The 20,098-nt window shown below is 49.7% G+C and overlaps 1 protein-coding gene across 7 annotated transcripts in view; it reads right to left on the reverse strand.

The window, feature by feature from the left end:
- Nucleotides 1–20,098, reverse strand: part of CABIN1 (calcineurin binding protein 1) — a 157,664-nt gene that overhangs the window by 61,156 nt on the left and 76,410 nt on the right. For 5 of the 7 annotated variants that reach the window (XR_004262242.1, XM_032256649.1, XM_032256648.1 and 2 more), the window contains 2 exons: nt 18,695–18,873; nt 3,166–3,348 (listed from right to left, as the gene is read on the reverse strand). Coding sequence is in view for 6 of the 7 variants with exons in the window: in XM_032256649.1 (XP_032112540.1) it covers nt 3,166–3,348; nt 18,695–18,873 (362 nt within the window). In the remaining variant the exon portion in view is untranslated. The remainder of the gene's footprint in view (nt 1–3,165; nt 3,349–18,694; nt 18,874–20,098) is intronic. The other 2 variants (XM_032256651.1, XM_032256653.1) reach the window with 2 other exon arrangements.

Here is a 20,098-nt window from a genome sequence, read left to right on the forward strand (position 1 = left end):
TGAAATGTGTGCACTGGATACTCCAGCCTAGGCCAGTGTCTGCTGCTGGCAAGGAAGACTGGCTTGGAATGCCTGTGGTGCATGTGCCAAGGCCAACAGAGCACAGAGCACAGGAGCCATCTGATCTACAACAGCCCATGGAGGTCCTAGGAAGCATGAGGCACAGACAGGCCTCTAGCTGAGCCTCTAGACTGATATGTACTGATGGCCCAGTGAACTCAGGGGGCCTCGTTATAGAAGAGCCTGACCTGCAAGTGGCTACACATCTTGGCAAGACACCAACAGCTGAGAGTCCCAGGCCAATACGTTCTAGCAGAGACCTCAAGTCAGTCTCTTTTGCCTTCTGAGGTCCTCTTACTCAAACTCTCCTAAGCTGAGAAAAGAGCCCAGTAAGGGTGCTCTCCACAAAGGGTGGGCAGGCAAGATGGGCAGGAAGCTGGGCACTGGCAGGTAGGTCAACTGCCCCCAAGGCAGCCTCCCCTGACACAACCATTTATCACCCTGTCTTGCGTGTAGTACACAGGCATGGTCAGTAGGCCTCTACTTGACCAGGAATGGGCAGATGTGGCTATTCTGGCATGCCCTTGTGTCCACTGCCTGGATCACAACAGGTGGTTGTCAACTCTTGCCTTCAGAATGATTTGGGTTTTACCCTCTTGCCTTCAACATGATATAATAGAGTGGGTTTGTGTTTAAGTGATCAAACTGTGAGCAACTTTCTTCTCAAATAAGTAAGTCTTTACTCTTGTCACTTTCATATTTTACACTTTTTTTTTTGAAGCTCTACTCCTTGCAAAGGTGAGCTTCAGCTAGCTGCATCAGTCACTTCTGGGAAAGGCTCTCTCCTTAAGGCACCTCAGTCAAGGCCAGAGTGGAGAAAGACAGCCTCTGGAGAATTAAAGAAAGGAGGCTGGTCCTCAGGCAGTGTGACAGCATGTGCCTGCTAGACATGGTGGGAGGGAGCGCATCTTGGTGCCAGGCAGGATGTGGCTGTCAGATCTGTTTCTGCTTCCCCTCAGTGCAGATCTGAACCTGTTGTGCCCCACTGCTTGATAACAAATACAAAACGCATGAGTGAGGGCCTGCACCCCGCAACATTAATGATGGAAGAAGCAGCAGGCTGGTGGCTAGACTCTCTATGAGGGTGTGCTGGGAAGACAAGAGGTGTGGAGCACACTTGAGGCCTGCACTCAACACTGCCTAAGCGCTGCAGGCCTGGCTTTCCGCAGGGAGGCCAAAGGTTGCTCAAGTACTGCAGGCTGTGATGGCCAGGCTGCTACCCAATGGGGGAGCCAAGGGGAGTACATGTTGGAGACCACCACTGACCAAGACCAGGTCTGGAGGAGTGCTCTGCTCCCAGAACTGTCTGCTGGCAGTGGGCTTGGGATGCATTCCCAGCTCTATCTGCTTTCCCAACAGGAAGTTCATCAACTTCACCACCACGGTTACCAAGAAAAGCCAGGCTTACAGAGGAGGAACACGGCCATGGAAGCAAGAGGTTTCATTTCATGCTTATCAGCTATTGTGATGACATTTGGTTCTACCCTAAGTTTCTTCACCAATAGCCAGCCCCACAAACTATCTGCTTAAACCACTGGCTCTAATGGAAGGAGGGAAGAGGCAGGACACTCTTCATGAGTCTAGAAGGGCCTGCATAGGCTGTGCCAGACCAAAGTCAACTCGCTCTTTGCTTTGCTCCCCTAACACCCATGTCCCCCTCCCCATGTAAGGCGGAGAGAAGCTCATGATGACATAATACCAACCACAGCAGTCACTGCTTGACAGGCCACAGAGCACACATGGTAGGTCTTGTCCGAGAAGTTTAAAAAGTCTCATTTTTAAGACCAGAGATGCTGTATTAGAGTGTTAAGAGTATAAATTACCTTTCTCCTTCCCATTCCACACTTCCTACAGTGTGTTTATGTCAGTTACAGAATGTCAACATTGGCTGGTGACAGCATAGTGACTGCCTGGTAAGAGAGTGGGGTAGTGGCTTCATCTCTCAACGAGGACCAGACACAAGTAAATCCACCTGGTAAGTCCTCCATTCTGTGCCCTCTTATCTGATGTCTCTACCAGGTGTCCCCTAATGGGGGCACTTCCAACCTACAGGGGATGTGGCCTCATGCCCTTCTAAGGCCAGCCAGGGGAGGCTAGCAGGGAGCAGAGAGCTGGGAGAGGTCTTCCCTAGCATGGATGGCTCTGGCCCACTGCCACATCTATGTGTGAGCTCTCATCCAGGGCTTGCTCTGGGACTTCCTGGGACAAGGCTGGGGTCCCTCAGGGAGGCAGGTTATCACCAATGTTTTTCCCTGTCCATCCACCCAACCTGGAGAGGTAGCATGAGGTAATGGTTAAGGGTGCAGACTGACAGGGCAAATTCTGGACCTTCTCTGAATCCCGAGTTCTTCAGCTATAAAATGGGAATAGTCATTATGCTTTTTTCCTAGGGTGCTTGGGAGAAGCAAATAAATTAGGACAGTGCCCAGCACAGAAAAGAGTATGGGGCTAGGTTGTTATTATTGTTTGGGAAACACCTGTAAGCCCTGGCCAGAGTAGGAAAGCTCTGAAATCTACAGCTGACCAGTCACAGCTCAGAGTGGGGCCAGGAATACCCCAGTCTGCCTGTGATCTCCCAGTAAGCCCAGGTGAAGGGCTGTGCCAACTGATTTCTACAAACAGGGCCTGGGGCCCCCAAGGAGAGATACCACAGGCTTAGATCAGGGCCCTCTGCCAAAAAAAAGAGGAAGATTTTTCCTGAAGACCTGATATGATTCAGACTAAAAAAAAAAAAAACCACATTTGTGATATTTAGGATCCAAAGACTTTTAAAATAACCATTTATCAAGAAAAAAAACCAGAGCACACTGATGTCACAGACATGGATTTCCCAGGCTGGGCTGTGGGGGTCATAACAACAACAAGAAGCATCCCTAAAGCACATATGGTGCTGGGCTCTGTGCGCACTCTCAGGAGCTGCCTTGCTCATCCTCACTACCCCGGGGTGGGAACTGGGACCATTCCCATCCCACAGGGAGAATAACGAAGGCCCAGAGAGTGAGCAACTTGCCCAGTCAAGATCCCTGGGCCACGAAGCCTTCAGCTCTTCCCAGAATGCCACAGGACATCAAAGTGATTCTAATTCACTGAGTTAGAGCTTCATACCTCTTTCTTCTGTAGCTCCCTGAAGGTCTTTACCCATTGCTCCTGCTTGGGAACTAAGAATGGGCAGCCTCTTCTCTGTGTAGGATTTCCTGGAGCCTTCCAGTAAGCTGGTGGGCTCGTTAAAGAAGTCCTGCGTCGAGCTGGAGTCTGAGAGCGCTACGGCTGTGCTGTCCTGGCTGCGGTCTGAGGGAAGAAAGAGGAAGAGAGGGCAAGAGCATTAACCTACACCACTTCCAACACAGGGGACCTCCCTATGGTGAGTCTCCCTGCCGGTGGCCTAGGGACTGCCTTGCAGGAGATGGCCAGAACACAGCCATTCAACACTGCTGGGCCCAACCCATCCCAGAGGCCACCAAGCCACTCACCAAAGGCACCAATCTTCATGGTCAACCCTCCTGGGGTTCTCCCAAACAGTGGTATTCTGGTAAATGTTTAACAACTGGCTCTCAGGGAAAAAGAAAGCCCTGATTAATAGCACTTACTGATTTCTGTAGTGTAAATGTTCCCACCATGGCAATTTTCAAGTTACCAATGTGCTGTTGCCAAATGTGGAGTTGGGAAGAGATACACAGTAGCCACCATTAGGTAGTATTTCTACCATATAAATATAACAGAAATAAATGAAGTAGGAAAGAATTCAGTAAACATTTTTAATCTGTTGATAAAAGCTAGTGTGATCTGAAAGAACTCTAGATCTTTGGGAGCCACAGATGCAAAAGACATTTGTACTCACTCACTGGCTGCTTTCTTCGGACCTTCACAGGTGCTCAGGAGAAAGAACGGCGGGGGGGACAGGGCAGGGAGGGAAGCTGAGGAAACCTTTCTGGGAGTAGAACAGACCTGGAGGGGAGGAGTGGTTGCTGCCACGGAAAAGGTACAAAGCCTACCTGGAAGAACAGAAGCCTTTAGGCACAGAGGTAGGGGAGGAAACCTTGTTGCCTCCAGGGTACAGGTGAAAACCCATTGCAGCTGAGGAAGGGAAAAGGAAAAACTTTCTATTCTAAGGGAGGGGCAGGAAATCATATAGGGTCCAAACATTAGAGGTCTCCCACCACTGAAGGAGGAGCAGCATCACTGAGAAAGTCCTACCCCTGAGATGCAGGGACATAGAGCCCACCTAAGTCTGAGGCTGGGACCAAGACAACAGAGAACTGCCCTGTGTCCCTAACCCCAGGCTAGCATGCACTAAGTAACAAGCAAAGCAGTACTGCGGGGAGAAGGCAAGAGCATGGCGGAGTCCCCTCCCTGAGATGCACACAAAGGCCTAAGGCTGAAGGTGGAACTGCAATGTTGAGAAAAACCTTGTGGCAAGCCAGCGCCCCTACTAAGCACAAGGTAACATAAGAGGAATTTGAGCTTGGGCGGTCAAGGCTGCAGTGAGTTATGATGGCACCACTGGGGCACTGAAGGTAACTACAGCAACAACAAAACCCAAGCCAGCTCAATTTCTGACTAGCCTAATTCAACTTTCCCTACTAAAGGCCTAGAAACAAAAGAGAAAGCCTATTCCAGGCATAAATATTACTTATTTCAGTCTCCTCTGTCCTACATGATATCTGGTATTCAATGTAAAAATTGTAAGACACACAGACAGAAAGAAAAAAGTACATTGTCAAGAGACAAAACAATCAGCAGAACCAGGCTCCCAGATGACCCAGATACTGGAACTACATGTCAGGGAATTTAAAATAACTAAGATTAATATGATTCATAAATATGATTAGTATGTCAAAGGCCGTAGTAGAAAAGCTGAACAACATGCATGAACAGACAGGAAATTTCAGCAGTGAGATTAAAAAAAAGCAAGAATCAAATGCAAAGGCTAGAAATAAAAAACACAGTAACAGAGATGAAGAATGCCTTTTCCAGACATTGCAGCCAACTTGACACAGCGGAGGAAGAAAAGGAACTCAAAACTGGAAAACAAGTAACTAGAAATACTGAACAGTCTCCAACTTACAATAGTTCAACTTAAAATTTTTTTTTGACTTTACAACGCAAAAGTGATACGCATTCAGTAGAAACTACACTTTAAATTTTGAATTTTGATTTTTCCTGAGCTAGTGATATGCAGTACGATACTCTTACATGAGATATTCAACACTTTATCATAAAATAGGTTTTGTGTTTAATCAGTGCACCAGGGGCCAGTTTCATGGAAGACAATTTTCCACAGACTGTGGGGGTAGAGGGAGATAGTTTCGAGATGCAACTATTCTCAGGCATTAGATTCTTTCGAGGAACACACAACCCAGGTCCCTTACGTGTGCAGTTCACAGTAGGGTTCACACTCCTATGAGAATCTAATGATGCCTGCCATTGATTGGACAGGAGGCAGAGCTCAGGCAGTAGTGCTTGCCTGCCCACTGCTCACCTCCTGCTGTGCAGCCCAGTTCCTTACAGGCCACGGACCAGTACCGGTCTGTGACCAAGGGGCTGGGGACCCTTGCATTAGATGATTTTGCCCAACTGTAGGCTAAGGCAAGTATTCTGAGCATGTTTAGTTTAGATTGAGCTAAACTATGATGTTGGTAGGTCAGGTATATTAAATGCATTTCTGACTTATTTTCAACTTACGATTGTTTTATCAGGAAATAACTCCATTGTAAGTTGAGGAGTATCTGCAATCCAAACCCAGAGAAAAAGAGTAGGCAGGAGGAATCAGAGTAGAGCATCCAAATGATCCAACACACTAACTGAAGTCACAAAAGGAGATGAGGGAGAAACAGGACAGTAGAAATATTTAAAGACATAATGATTAAGAGTTTTCCAAAAATAATGAGAGATATAAAATCACCAAGACTCTCAGAAAACACCAACCAAGGAAAAGATCCCTCCACACACATTAAAAAAAAAAAAAAAAAAAAAAATCACACCTAGGTGGACCATTTTGAAATTGCTGAAACCCAAAGATATAAAATGTTGAAGGCAGTCAGAGAAAGACATCAGATACCAAAGAATAAAGTTAAGAATTACAACAGACTTCTCACTAGAAACTACAAATTATCGATAATATCTTTAAAGTGCTGAAAGAATAGTCAACTTAGAATTCTATACTCGGTGAAAATATCTCTAAAAATTGCACAAAAAATAAAGTTCTTCTTTATTCCCCCAGGCCAACAAAAACCGAGGGGATTCATGACCAGATCTGAGTTACAAGAAATGTTAAAGGTAATTCTTCAGGTAGAATGACTATGAAGCCAGATAGAAACTTGGATCTACATAAAGCAATGGAGTTCCCTGAAATGGTTAAAGCTATGGTAGATATAAAATACATTCTTTTTATTTTCGATTTTTCCAAAACATCATTGTCTATTTTCTAAAGCAAAAATAGTAGCAATGTATTGTGGGCTTAGAACATATATAAAAGTGAGTGAATGAAAACAAGAGTGCAAAAGATGAGCAGCTCTTCTACTGCCTATGACATAGTACAGTATCGCCTGAAGACAGGCTGTGATTAATGAAAGGTTTATTTTGTTAACTCTAAGGCAACAATTACATTAAAAAAAAAAAAAAAGAGAGAGAGATACTATAATAAACAGAGATAAAATAGAACTTTAAAAAAATTTCTTTTTTGAGATAGGGACTCACTCTGTTGCCCTTGCTGGAGTAACAATGGCATGATCTTGGTTCACTGCAATCTCCACCTCCTGCCTCAGCCTCCTGAGTAGCTGTAACTATGGACATGCACTACCACACCTGGCTAATCTTTTGTATTTTTAGTAGAGAGGGGGTTTCACTATGTTGGCCAGGCTGGTCTCAAACTCCTGACCTCAGGTGATCCACCTGCCTCACCCTTCCAAAGTGCTGGGATTACATGCGTGAGCCACTGCGCACAGCCGAGAACTTTTAAAAAATAAAACGGTCTTGAACTTTTTAGATGACTGGCAGTTATATCTCAAGGTGAAGCTCAATAAGCTAGCAATCCAGAGAGCTAAGTTCAAGTTCCTCTTGTGGCATCTACTAGCTAGGAGACCATGAGCAAGTTAAGTCCCTTTCTCACCTAAAAACTGCAACCACATATCTCAGAGAGGTCCATGCCACAGTGGCCTCTTGGGCAACACAAGAAGAAAGGTAGACATGGTCCCCCAGGGTCCACCAACCTTAAAGCCTGGTATTGGTCCATGTTTTAGTGCCAATCAGCTGGGTCCTACTGGGAGGGTAGGGATGAGCTGTCTGGTAAGCAAACTTGCAACAACATATACATTTGTTTTGGCTGGATGCAATGGTTCATGTCTGCAATCCCAGCACTTTGGGAGGCCAAGGAGGGAGGACTGCTTGAGCCCAGCAGTTCAAGATGAACCTGGGCAACATGGGGAGATGCCTGTCTGTACACAAAAATTTTTTAAAAATTAGGCAAGCATGGCAGTTACTTGGGAGGCTGAGGTGGGAGGATCACTTGAGCCCAGGAGGTTGAGGCTGCACTGAGCAGTGATCACACCACTGCACTCCATTCTAGCCTGGATAACAGAGCGAGACCCTGTCATACACACACGCCAAAAAAAAAAAAAAAAAAAAAGGAAAATATAAAGTTGTTTAAAAAAAAGTTGAAAGCCTGGACTCTGGAAGATCTAGGCTGATAGAAATGAAATTCTGCTCTGTCACCTACTATCTCTGAGAGCCTCTGTAAATGCCATAATTATTTACACTTCAGTTTCCATGCATGTAAAACTGTGATAATATAAGCACCCACTTTACAGAACTGTTATGATTACCCTTCCTTCATAGCTGCCTTTGCAATGTCCACTGCCTAGAAACTGATAGATCATCAGTATTAGCTGGGCTGACAGAGCAATGAGAAATGAGGACTTGGGACATGTATAAGACCCCTGAGTGAAAGGGCATGGACCTGATTGGAACCTCTGTCTCATGCCTATGAAAGGCTCTTCCCTGACTTGCAAAGCTAGAATACAAGGCTCCATGAGCCCTGAATGGTGGTTATGAGCAGGCCTGCAGTCCTCACAAAATGTCCCAAACTTGAGTCCCCAGCATGAGGGGATCAAGAAGAGGTGGGGCATTCCATTTGCTGCCTGTGTGTAAAGGGAGGATTGGCAACAGGGACCCTTCAGAGGCCACGTGGGGTCACAGTGGGAGCTTAAGAGTTGGGCTCCCAGACCCACCTTCCCATCCCAGATCTGCCACCTAAGGGTTGGGTGATCTTGGCCAAATGATTTTGCTGCTCTGGGGGTCCACCTTAATGTTTTTTTAACATGATTGCCATTGTCTTCCTACCTCTGTCCCTGACATATATGGGGTCCCACAGAGGTGTGGCCTAGTGCCTGGCACACAAGTGACAGCTCAATGACAGCCCTGTAGCATTCAATCTGGCCCTGATAGTGAGAACGCCGCTGGCTCAGACAATGCTGATGAAGCCTCAGTCTCTAAAAGGCAGCAGGCCATGCCCCTGCAGTTGAAGTCTCCCTGAAAGACAGGCTAGGGCTGGCTCTCCTCAGCCAGTCTGAGACTAGCTGAAGTCACTGCACAGCTCAGCAGCACATCCTGCAGCAAGCTCCAGGAAGCAAGCCTCGCTGGGATGACTTCACTGACTGGCACGCTGCCCTACAAGCTCACCGGCTCACAGCCTCTTGGGCTCTGGGCCTAAAGGAATTGCCAATCTGGTGGAATCCTAGCTGTGATCATTATGAAAATTAGGGATTGGTTTAGGCAAGTAGATATTTACTCCCAAAGTGCTAACGCCCTCTTGATGCTGCAATGTGAAGGAACCACAGATCCATTCAACAGGCAGTGAAGGTGGCCAGACCTCACCAGGAACTTTGTGGGCAAGAAAGGATGGCATGCTGTGCAGGGGCTTCTGCTCCCGATGAACCACCACCAACTGAGTGGGGACTCTGCTGAGCCTCTTCTTTTTTTTTGAGACGCAGTCCAGCTCTGTTGCCCAGGCTGGAGTGCAGTGGCACAATCTCGGGCTCACTGCAACCTCTGCCTCTTGAGTTCAAGCAATTCTCCTGCCTCAGGCTCCCGAGCAGCTGGGATTACAGACATGCGCCACTAAACCCAGCTAATTTTTTTGTATTTTTAGTAGAGACGGGGTTTCACCATATTGGCCAGGCTGGTCTTGAACTCCTGATCTTGTGATCCGCCCAACTTGGCCTCCCGAAGTGCTGGGATTACAGGCATGAGCCACCATGCCCGGCCCTGCTAAGCCTCTTAAAATAACATCTACAGCAGTGGAGCAAGACAAGTGCAAGCCAAGGGGCCTGGCAGGGACACAGGGCTGCTGACTGTACTTTGTCAGGCTTTTCCGGACCCTCTCCGACACAGGTGTGAGAATCTGGAACTGCCAATCATCTAAAAAAAAAAAAAAAACAACAGAGAAGAGAGACTGGTACTGGCCCTGGGGGGCACTGTGGTGATTTTAGATAAGCTCTTGTCTCAGGGGTAATCAAAGTACCTAAGTAGCCCCGTGGAAGGTACTGCTAATGGGGCTCACCACAGTCCTGGGTGCCTCCTGCAGGTCACGGTGCTGGGGTGGGCTGTTGGGGCAGAGATGGAGGGGCAAGGGCTATATACATGGAGATGAGGTGCCCAGCTGGCCTGTGAAGCAAGTGGGTGGGGGAGGTGCTTGCCAAGGTTTCTGCCCACTCCCAAGGGTGCGGCACCACAGGAAGGAATCCAGGGACATGTTATCTCTTTAAATGAGAGCCACCAAAAGGGACTCAAGGCCCAAGGCCCACTTTCTGCTCCTTTCAGGTCTTGTGTGTCTGAAAGGGTTGGCACAGCCTATTTAAAATGACCCTGATTTCAAATACTAAAAATCAATCCAAGGTTTCACACAAAGTTTCAAGCCAGTCAGACTGAAAGAAAACCAAGTTTCAATTCTTTTACATCAATAGCGCAAAAGGAATGAATGAAAAAGCTCTTAAAGAATGGTTCTATCTACCAGGGCAGACAGTGCCCCAGTCCCCATTCCTCCACTTCCAGGGAAGCAACCTTCTCTGGTATAGCTACCTGAAGACCTCGGAGAGGCCACAGACAGACGACAGACACAAACGGTGGGGTAAGTTTGCCAAGAACATCGCAGAGCATATGAAAAGGACCCTTATCCTGCCAACAGCTGGGCTGCTGTGGATGGGACAGCTCAGGGACTGGGTGAGTCAAGGTAGGGAGGACAATGTGTCACAGTGCTGGGAAGAAGCTCTTGGAGAACAGGACCCCCTGGAGTTGGATGAGCTGGGAGGGCAGGCAGCAAGGAGGGTTATTTGGACTGGGGTGTGTAGCCCAGAGCCACTCCGATTCCTGAAGCAGGAAGCCCTTCCCCTGTGAGGTCCCTGCAGAAGGGCAGGAGGAGAAGGAAGGATGCCGCTGACTGCTGTCCTCTCCCCACTCCCAGCAGGCCCTTCTGCAAGGTCATCTCTCAGGTTGCCATGCCCACAGCTACGGAAGGGCCAGTGTACCCAGGGAAGGCTTCTGGGAGAAGAGGGTCAAAGGCTCCTCTAGGGTGGGACCCCCATCCATCAGCCATGTACCTTTAGGCAAGGACCAAACCTCCCTGAGCCATACTCCATCTGCTTCCCAGACAGCTGAAGGCAGCCTAGCACCATCATGCACCACTCGCATGCTGCCCACATGCACTGAGGAGTCTTTGAGTGTATGTGGAGAGGGGATTCTGGCCTCAGAAACACAGCCTACAGGCCTCGCTCCAGTCTTACCTCCTCCGTGAAGTTGTCTTTGGGATCCTGTGGTCCTGGGTTCAAATGGACTGACATGCAACTCTGTGTGCTAATGGCCTGTGCTGAGCCCTCAGAGGACCAGTTGGGTATGCCTATCCTCTGTAGACAGAGGCTGCCAAGCCTGGTGGCAGAGGCATTCTATTCTCCTGCCTTGCCTAATAGAGCAAGGCCAGATGGGAGAAGTCAGAGTCAGGCAGTGCTGGCTCTTGTTCTGTGGAGGGGCTTTGGGGTGAGGAGGGGTTCTGGGCACCCTGGTTCTGAGGCAGAGCAAGAGACAGATGGAAAGCCTCTTTGATGAAGGACAGCCAGACTTAGCCTAAACATCCTATGGGACTGGGTGGAGAGGGCCTACCAGAGAAATAAGTACCCTGGAGGAACCTCCAGGGACTGTCCACAGTCCAGGCATCTAGCCTTGAGTCTCAGGAGCTGAGAGCTGATTTCTTTAGGGAGCTGCTTGGAGGCCAACAGCAAAGAAGACTGGCACTAGCAAGCAGGCTATAGGCTGGCCTTGCTCTTTTTTTCAGAATGTTCTTTTAAAAATCTGCCCACACAAAACCTGCTCATACTAATTAATATTTGTGGCAAGATTATAAATATTTGATCGTTATTGTTAATTACTGGAATGTTTCATGTCTATGCATCTGGGCCATGCCAGCCTTCCCTCTGAATCCTTAGGGGGATGTGCATCTGCCAGCCAACTGCTTATTAAACTGCCTCCCTCTAAGCTCCAGAACCTTCCACTTCCAGGGTGGGATTTGCAGGATCAACTGTAAAGGAATGACAGCTGGCGACGCAGAGGGAAAGAGACCTGGCTCAGTGACAGATAGGCTGCCTGTCCTCACTCAGTGTAAGAACAGACTCTGTGTTCTGAGTCCTTGTTTAAGTCTGACTCAGCTCAGGTCCCTTGGACAGTCCCAGGATTTCCAGGCCAGCCTAAAAGAGCTCTTCAGTTACAAGATACAAGTTTCCAGTGTCTCCTCAAGTGTGTTTCCTCCATGTGCTCCAGCAGCAAGACTAGAAACAGCTCACAGCCATTTGTTCCATCAGCTCGGGGCAGTAAAAGCCTGAGGAAGAAGATGCATGGTTGTGCTACTGCAGCAGCTCTGACTAATGCTCCGGAAAAGACCACAAATGCCCTGCTAACTAGGAAACAAAGGGTTTCTAAGAACTGTAAACTTGGGTGGAATTAATATTTTGAGAAATTTCTTGACTAGCCAAAACCTGCCTCATTCAATCTTGGCCAACCACAGGGAAAGAACACATCCACCAAAAGCAGGGCTGGCCCTGGGAAATGGGGGTGCCCATGTCAGGCTGAGGAGACTGGACAGATGCCAAAGAAAAGTGATACCAGAAACCTGGGGGTTCCTGAGAGGGAGGCAGATACACAGCAGACAGCAGGTGGGCACAAGGGCATCATGTGGGGGGCCAGGCTGTACCCCTTGCCCATTCTTTGCCAGTGCTCAGAGGTGAGGGCGAACAGAGCACTGCCAGACACCTCAAAGCCCTGACATGTACAGACACAGTGCTGCCCCAAGAGGCCTGATGCTCAGAGACCTCATCATGCACCTCTCATCCTGTCCTCTGAGCCAGGAAAGGCACCGACCAGGGAGGCCTCAGGAGGCTTTAAACATTTTCCTGACCAAAGGCAGGTGAGCAGCCCCTCTTGATACAAATGCCAGAAGAAGAGAAGTAGCTCTGTAAGGTGTGAGGCTGACATTCCCCAGCCATCTAGTGAGCTTCCCAGGAAGGCTCTTCCAAGGATGTTGGGGGGAAAATGTGCCTGCCTTAGAGCCCAGAGGGAGAGATCCTGTGACTACATCACTCTCCCTGCTGCCCACAGGAAACAGCCCAGCCCTCTGAGCCCAGTTGCTTTCCCAAGCTCTCTCAACTCAGTCTCTTTTTCATCCACCCCAGTCACCTCAGTATCCACAAGCTGTAGGACTCTCCAAACTCCACGTCTTTGTCCCAATTGCCTTTCCCCCAAAATGGGCCCGCAGGCCTCTCTAAAGACTCACCTTCTCCAGGAAGTCCTCCCAACCCACCAAACCCCAGAACCTGCTCCTGTCTGCCAGCTCATGGCACTCTTCCTTGGCACCAACTACTGTCCCATGATACCATGGGACATCAGATCCAACCTGGCAGCAGAAATCAAGGCTCCTTTATCTTGACTTTCCCTCTGGCACCCTTTTCCATGCCTGGCACACAGTAGATGCTCAATAAATGCCATGACCAGCTATGGCCTAAAGAGGTTTTCAAAAAGTTAAGAATGAAGAAGAGAACAAAGGAGGTGACTGGCTCTTCCCTGATAGCCTCCCCTGTCCCCTGCCCCTGTCAGGAACAAGCAGAACAAACTGAACCCCACTTAGAGTCTCTCCCACTTTGAGAAGGTCTGTTTAGGAACAGCTTTCCTACCAGAAAACTGACCTCCCCTTAGCCCTAGGAGGGTAGGCCACTGAGCAGAGGCCAGGCCGGGCCTGCCCTTCAGGACTGACTGCCATTCACAGCTTCCCGCCCTACATAGCCTGGCCCTGGTGGGCTGCAGACACAGGACCCACCTCAGAGCATCAAGGCTACTGTGCACAATTTGCATTTTTATACACTTATCCTCGTAAAGATAATTTGGTTTGTTAGAGTCTATTGCCTTTGTTATTTTTTTTAAAGCAAGAAAGAGCAAAGCAATGGAAATATAGGACTGGGCCACCTGCTGGAGGTGCAGGCAGGCGGACAGTGGAGGAGAGGCCACCATTACATCTGCCTCTGGCCAGAACTGGGAAGACAGGCCATCAGCAGAAGCCAAGCACATCAAACACACTCTCCAAATCACAGGACCAGCAGACATGAAGGTGATCCTGGTCACAGGGGTAGCAGGGAGCCGGACTGAGGGCTGAGCATGCGGGTCTGCGCTGTTCCCTGAAGCGAGCCGTGACAGGTGCAAGCAGAAAGACAAAGCCTGGAGAACAGAGTGTGGTCAGGGTTAGGGGAAGCACGGGCAATATTGGTGGAGGCAGCATGGGGCGAACAGGCGAAGATGAGCACAGACGGCACACGACACAGACAGTGACAGCATGGAGGTTGAGGATGGATGGCCACAACGGGGGCTTGGCACAGGGCACCCTGGGCTCTCCAGTAAGGCCCACACCCTACAACCTGGGGCTCAGGGCAACCTGAGGCTCCTCAGTGGCTCTGTCCATGCTGTCAATGGGACTATGTAGGCACCACCACCCTTGGTGGATACCAGCCTCCAAAGGCTCCCACTCTTCTGACCCTGGCTGCTCCCTCTTTCCAACCCCTCAAGGGAAACACCAAAATACCCCTCGGGTCTTGGCTAAGCTTTGCCTCCTCAGGAAGACCTCTAACCCCACGAAGAGGGCACACGTTTCTCTGCGATGAGCAAACCCCACCTCTCTGGTGCTGGCATCAGTTGGCCCCAAAACCTCAGCTATATAACCAAAGTGATTTGCACCAATCTCCTCTACAGCAGGGACCAGTGCTTTTCTATGAACCTCACACAGCACTGATGGAACCATCTGGATAGGCATGGTCACAGGTTGGCCAAAGACCCTAGAGGAGGCTCAGCCCCAGACTTACCACAGCACAAGGCCTTTGACTTGAGGCCTTTTCTTGCTTTGGCGTTCTGAGGTGACATGGAGCACGACAGGCAGAGAGCAAGGATTTTAGTCCAAGACAGCCACTACAGACACAGGCCAAAGGGGGACTGAGCCAGGCCAAGTGACAAATCAACCCATTCTGTAATGGCCAAGTTCCCTGGGCCCTCTGCTGAAGGACAAGGGAAACACACAGATTCAGTCTCTGGCAGGCTGGCTAAGCACAGGCCTACCTAGTAACAGCCTCACCTCTGGCCAGGGGTGGAGGGAGATTCAGACCCACTCTCTCTTGGCTCCACCCTGACTATAGTAGGCAGTTTTGGATGAGTGCCTACCTGCCCTCAGCTCCAGTTCCTCTTGGGGAAACAAAGGCATGGCCAAGCCTGCAGGGCAGCTGTGAAGATGGAGACATGCTACTACCCTGCAGGCACCTGCCCAGAGCCCAGCACACAGCAAGCACACAGTACTGAGTGGTAGGGCATAATTACACACGGGAACGAACACACACACACACACACGCACGCACGCACGCACACACACGCGCACACACACACACACACACACACACACACACACACAACTATACACAGGGTAGGGGTAGAGGTTTTGTTCAAAGATCTCCTTATGTTTTTGAACATGTGTAAAGAGCAATCACTGGGAGCCCCTTGAAGGTCACAACGTACTCCTCCGGTCACTTTGTTTTCCTAGTCAGGAAGCTTCAACACTAAGGGTTTCAGCCCTGTGGGCAAATTCTAAGAGACTGATGGAAGAGAGATGTTAGGCAGGTGGGAAGCACAACCAGCCAGAGCTGCCAGCAGCACAGCCTGGGACGAAGCTTCTCTCTCTGTTATCTCTCTTGCTCTCTTTCGCAGCTTGGCCAGAGGGCCCCTCCTCAGGTCAGCCGTGAGTGCCCTCCTGGCTGTTCTGAGAAGGGCTGGCTTTGACACCAGGCTGCGGTACAGTCAGAGTGACCTGAGGGGCCGATTCCAAAGGCTTTTCACTAGAGTTAAGCACAGACTGCAGGATGCTTCCCACCCTAGTGCAGGTGACATAAGGTTGCAGGTAAGGGTAGTTCAGAGAACAAATTTGGGTCCTATGAAGCAGCTATTATCAAATGTTAGGGAACCTACATATACCTGGAGCTATTTTTCTAAATCTTTTCTAAATCTTAAGCCAAATCAGAATTGACCCTAGCTGATTTCTGGTTTTGAAGCAAAGGCATACTAATGTGGAAAGGGAGCTCTAATGCAAGGCCTCCTAACCATGCCCAAGGAAAGTCCTGATGCCTGACTCGCTCGCCCACTACTGGCAAATATTCTGTGGGGGTGGGAAGCTGGGATCCAGAAAGCCCCATGCCCAAGCCCACTGAGGAGCTGCTGGCTGCTTCAGAGGACACTACCTGCACCTCTTGTAAGGCCATGCCACTGGCTGGAGAGAGTTGAGGTGCCGACTGAGGGGTACTGGCCCCAGAGCTCAGGCTCTTCCCTCTATGCAGTGCTACCAAAGTCTTGTGCTCACTCCACCAATGACCTGGATAACTTCACATAGGGGGTGGCTACAATGTGCTAGCACTTTGGTTTAATACCCATGAGGAAGATATTACCCCCACTCAACAGGTGAGGAAACTGAGAAGTGAGGTCTTTTGTCCAAGGTTGCAGAGCACAATGCAATGGAGCTGGGACTGGAAATCAGATCCTTTGATCAGGGCCTGCTGTGTACTTGCCTCCCTGTCTGACCTCCCCATGACTGCTTCTCCTCAGCTCGAAGTGCCCAGCACCCTCCTGGCAGTACGAGGACTCAGCAGTGGCCTGTAATGAGTGCTAACGCCCCTGTTCTCCCGCAGTAGACCCAAGGCTGGTCTCAGGCCAAGAAGCTAAGTGGAAAGCAGGAGCTATATGTTCTTCTCTTAGGAAGGAGAAGTAAGAACAGAGGTGGGCAGTGTGGTCCCCTGAGGCCACCGCCACATCCCCTGACACCAGCAATCTTCTACTTCTCCCTGGAGCCTGGGTCTTCCCCTAGGACTAGCATAGCTGCTGAAAGGGCCACTTTAACATTCTAAGATCACAGCTATTTCAGGACCCCAAACATTTTCATGTTGCAGACACTGCTTTCTCTCAGAGGTGAGGCAGCAGAGTTCTGAAAGCACTATGCAGCCAGGCCTGGGCAGAGCACACAGGTGGTCAGTGCGGGGCTGTGAGTGGGCAAAGGTGGGCCATGAGATCCTGATGGCTTTGTATCATTGACAGGAATCACTTTGAAAACATGTTTCTATACAAATATTCAAAACTGTGCAACTGCTGAAACCATATTTGAATTTATTTGTATGGCTCGCTCTGCAAACTTCCAGAACAAATAATTAGCATGCTGGTACCCAGGACCCGTCATGCCCAGTTGTCATGCCTGAGTGATCTACAGTGGCTCACCAACAGCTTCATGCACACACATGTGCCAACATGGGACAGCTGGCATCATGGCCCCCTTTCTGAGGTGCTCCTACCTCCCTCCTTCCCTGCTTCTAGAGGCATACTTAACCCTAATGGGCTAACAGCCCAGCACAGTAGTGCCTGTGGTGTGAACTCAGCGGGAGACTACAGAGCTGCAGAGGACAGTGCTTGAGTTCCCCAGCCCAGGTGCATTTGAGCAGGGCCACATGGCACGTAGACAACCAGGAAAGGCATTCCTCTCCTGAAAACTTTGGCATAATACTTCCTCCCAGGAAGCAGCTGGCAAAAACTAACTCCCCGAGCAGGAGTTTGCTGCTAGTATGTTTTCTCAATATTCTCAAGAGTAAAAGGTTGGGAACAGGGTGATTAACTTAACTAAGAAAAGGAGAAAGGATCTTAACAGGGAATGTCTGCAGAATTGAAGACTGGAGGGGCAGGTGGGTCAGCTCCTCCTACCTCTGCTCAACACTCTGGGATGGGCAGGGAGGTGCCAACGCTGAGACTGGGAATAATGACACAAACCTTCTGGAAGGTAAGAGACACAGCACACACTCAGATCCTCAGCCTCTCTCAACACGCATGCTGCACATCCAAACCAAACCCAGGAGGGGACACTGCAGTTCTCCTTTCCTTTCTTGAGAATAGCAAATCCTGGCCCCAGAGAAATGGAACACTGGCCCCCTTGTCATCCTTCTCCAGCACTTCTTTAAACCTGTTCTCAAGCCCTACCCACTCAGTTCAGAAAGTTGTGGGCAGATGCCCATGCTATATCCAGGAACCTGAGCACTGGGCAGGGGCCTCAGGAGGGCACTAGAGTGAAGATGGTGACCTCCCACCCCCACTCCAGACCTGCACTGGGACTGAACTTCAAGGCTACCACGGCACCCTAGTGGGCCCATTCTTACTCCAACGAGCCACTTTTATAAAAACCACCTTGCAGGAAGCACAGCCCTGGGACCAATTCTACCCGCCTACTAGCATCCCCATGCCTTGGGGAATGCAGAGGAAGGCCTGTTTCCCCAAACCCAGATGAAATGAGTGATATGGGAGTGAGGGGCCAGGTGTCTTTCAGCATTGTCGCTACCTCCCAGGACTCCACTTTAGTGGCCCTCTTAAGTCATCAATTTGGCTTATCCCAGCAAGTACTTGTCACTAGCTTATCACTATAAAAATGAGAGAACATGAAGAAATAGAGCTACAGGCCAGCATGCAAGCCTCCTAATGTTAGTAAGGAATGTGGTTGAATGGTCGCCACCTGCCCCATCCCACATGGGACGGCCACACATATGGTCCCAGGTGACCCCCATTAACAACCTATCTGGATTCTCAGATATGACAGACTTAGCACTAGTCACGGCCTTCCCTCGGCCGTCAGAAGGACAGAGCAGTAACAATGCGCTGCTGAACAACGCAGGTGTCACTAAGCTGACTGCACCAGGAGCCATTCCAGGAGGTCACAATCTTCTAACTGCCTTCCAAAGTAGCTGTCATGTCCCCATTTTGCAGGTGGGAAAAAGAAGGCTCAAAGAGGTGAGATGCCATAGCCTGGCCTGCCCCTCCCCTGGCTCCCAGGTGGGCAAGCTGGCAGGTGGCGACCCTGAGCATGTCTCAGAAGCACAAGAATCACCGTGAATCCATGAGGTTAATGAGCAGCCGCAACATTGCCCGTGTCACCCCAGACCCAGCACCCCCCCTCACCAAAACAAAGCGACAAAATGAGTCGCCCAAGCACCCTCCCCGTGATTGATGTGCCGCCCTGGGCTGGCAGTAGGGAGAACAGGGACTGTACCGTCCGGCGTTGCCTGCTGGTGGGGTTTTTTACATTTGACGTAATCGTGGTCAATCGGAGTGGCTGTGTAAGGTGGGGATGTCAGACCTGGGCCAGAGGAGGAGGGGAGGGAGGCTCCGGGGCCCGGCAGTGTCCCAGCTGAAGAGTGGGAGTCCTCGTCCACCAGGCAGGCCTTCTCCCTGTGGGATCAGAGGTTTGGGGCATAGGTCAGAGTCTCCACCTCACATTGAAACAGATGTGTGCTGGTGTGGGTGAGTGCCCTTTCCAGGGCCCGCTGCTCCCATGCACCTCTGGTGGCCCCCGCCCCATCTGCCTGGTGTCACAAAGCCCAGAGTTGCCCTCACAGCAACCACACAGGCTCTGTCTCCTAACTGGACGTTGCCTAATATTTCTCGCAGGGTGCAACCCGCATTTCTGCATCTCAGGCCCCAGGAGGCTCTACAGGGGAGCCAACAAGTCTTTCCTCAGAAGCTCCCTTGCATCTCTCTGTGCTATGTCAATGCCTTCTGTGTGACAGCCTGACAAATTTAACCCCTGACAAATGGTGGGCAGAAACACAGCTGCATTTACTGCATGCTCACACATATACAAGGATATGTGCTGCAACATAGTTGAGCAGAAACATCAGAAACACTCTACATGTCCATTGGAGTGGTTACATAAAACACAGTACATCCGTACTATGATATAGTTAAGTAGCCACTAGAAAGAATGAGGTGAATGGGGTACCATCTCTATGGACCGTGCCCAGACCCACTGTCAGGGGAAAAAGCAAACTCTAGAACAATACCTTCTGTAGTTCATTTTTATAAAATAAAAGAAATCCCACGATAGTAGGTGTGTGTGTAAGTGTTATAAATACAGAAAATGATTTAGGAAATTAAACTGTGAATAGTGGCTGGCTCTTGGAAGGAGAAGAGATCTGTCACATTTTAGTCTACATATACTACCTGAATGTTTTGTAACTAGAATGCATTCATGTATTATTTGTACAATTAAAAAAATGTTAACAGAATTATGACCAATGAAAGTAAGTATCATTGTATGCTGGGGGCCCTTTGTGACTACCAAATGGGTATCTCTAACTTCTGAGCACACTGGCTGCCCACCTGAGTGATCTGCCATGCACAGGCCTGCTATAAGCTGAGGGGCACCCGCTCTGTGGAGCTGGCTCACCTGTGACACACATCACACAGGCTATCTATGGCCAGAAGCAGATAGCTCTCATGCACAGAGCCTGAGTGCAGGCCTCTCTGGCACTAAAATGGACTCCACACAGTGCCCAGCCAGAATCGGTCCCAGAGATGGGGTGAGCTGAGCCCTCCCCTGGCTCCCAGGTGAGCAAGCTGGCAGGTGGCAACCCTGAGCATGTCTTGGAAGCACAAGAATCAGTTAATGAGGTTA

Source organism: Sapajus apella, unplaced genomic scaffold, assembly GCF_009761245.1.
Source record: "Sapajus apella isolate SASKATOON/1434 unplaced genomic scaffold, GSC_monkey_1.0 scaffold95, whole genome shotgun sequence".
NCBI lineage: Eukaryota > Metazoa > Chordata > Mammalia > Primates > Cebidae > Sapajus > Sapajus apella.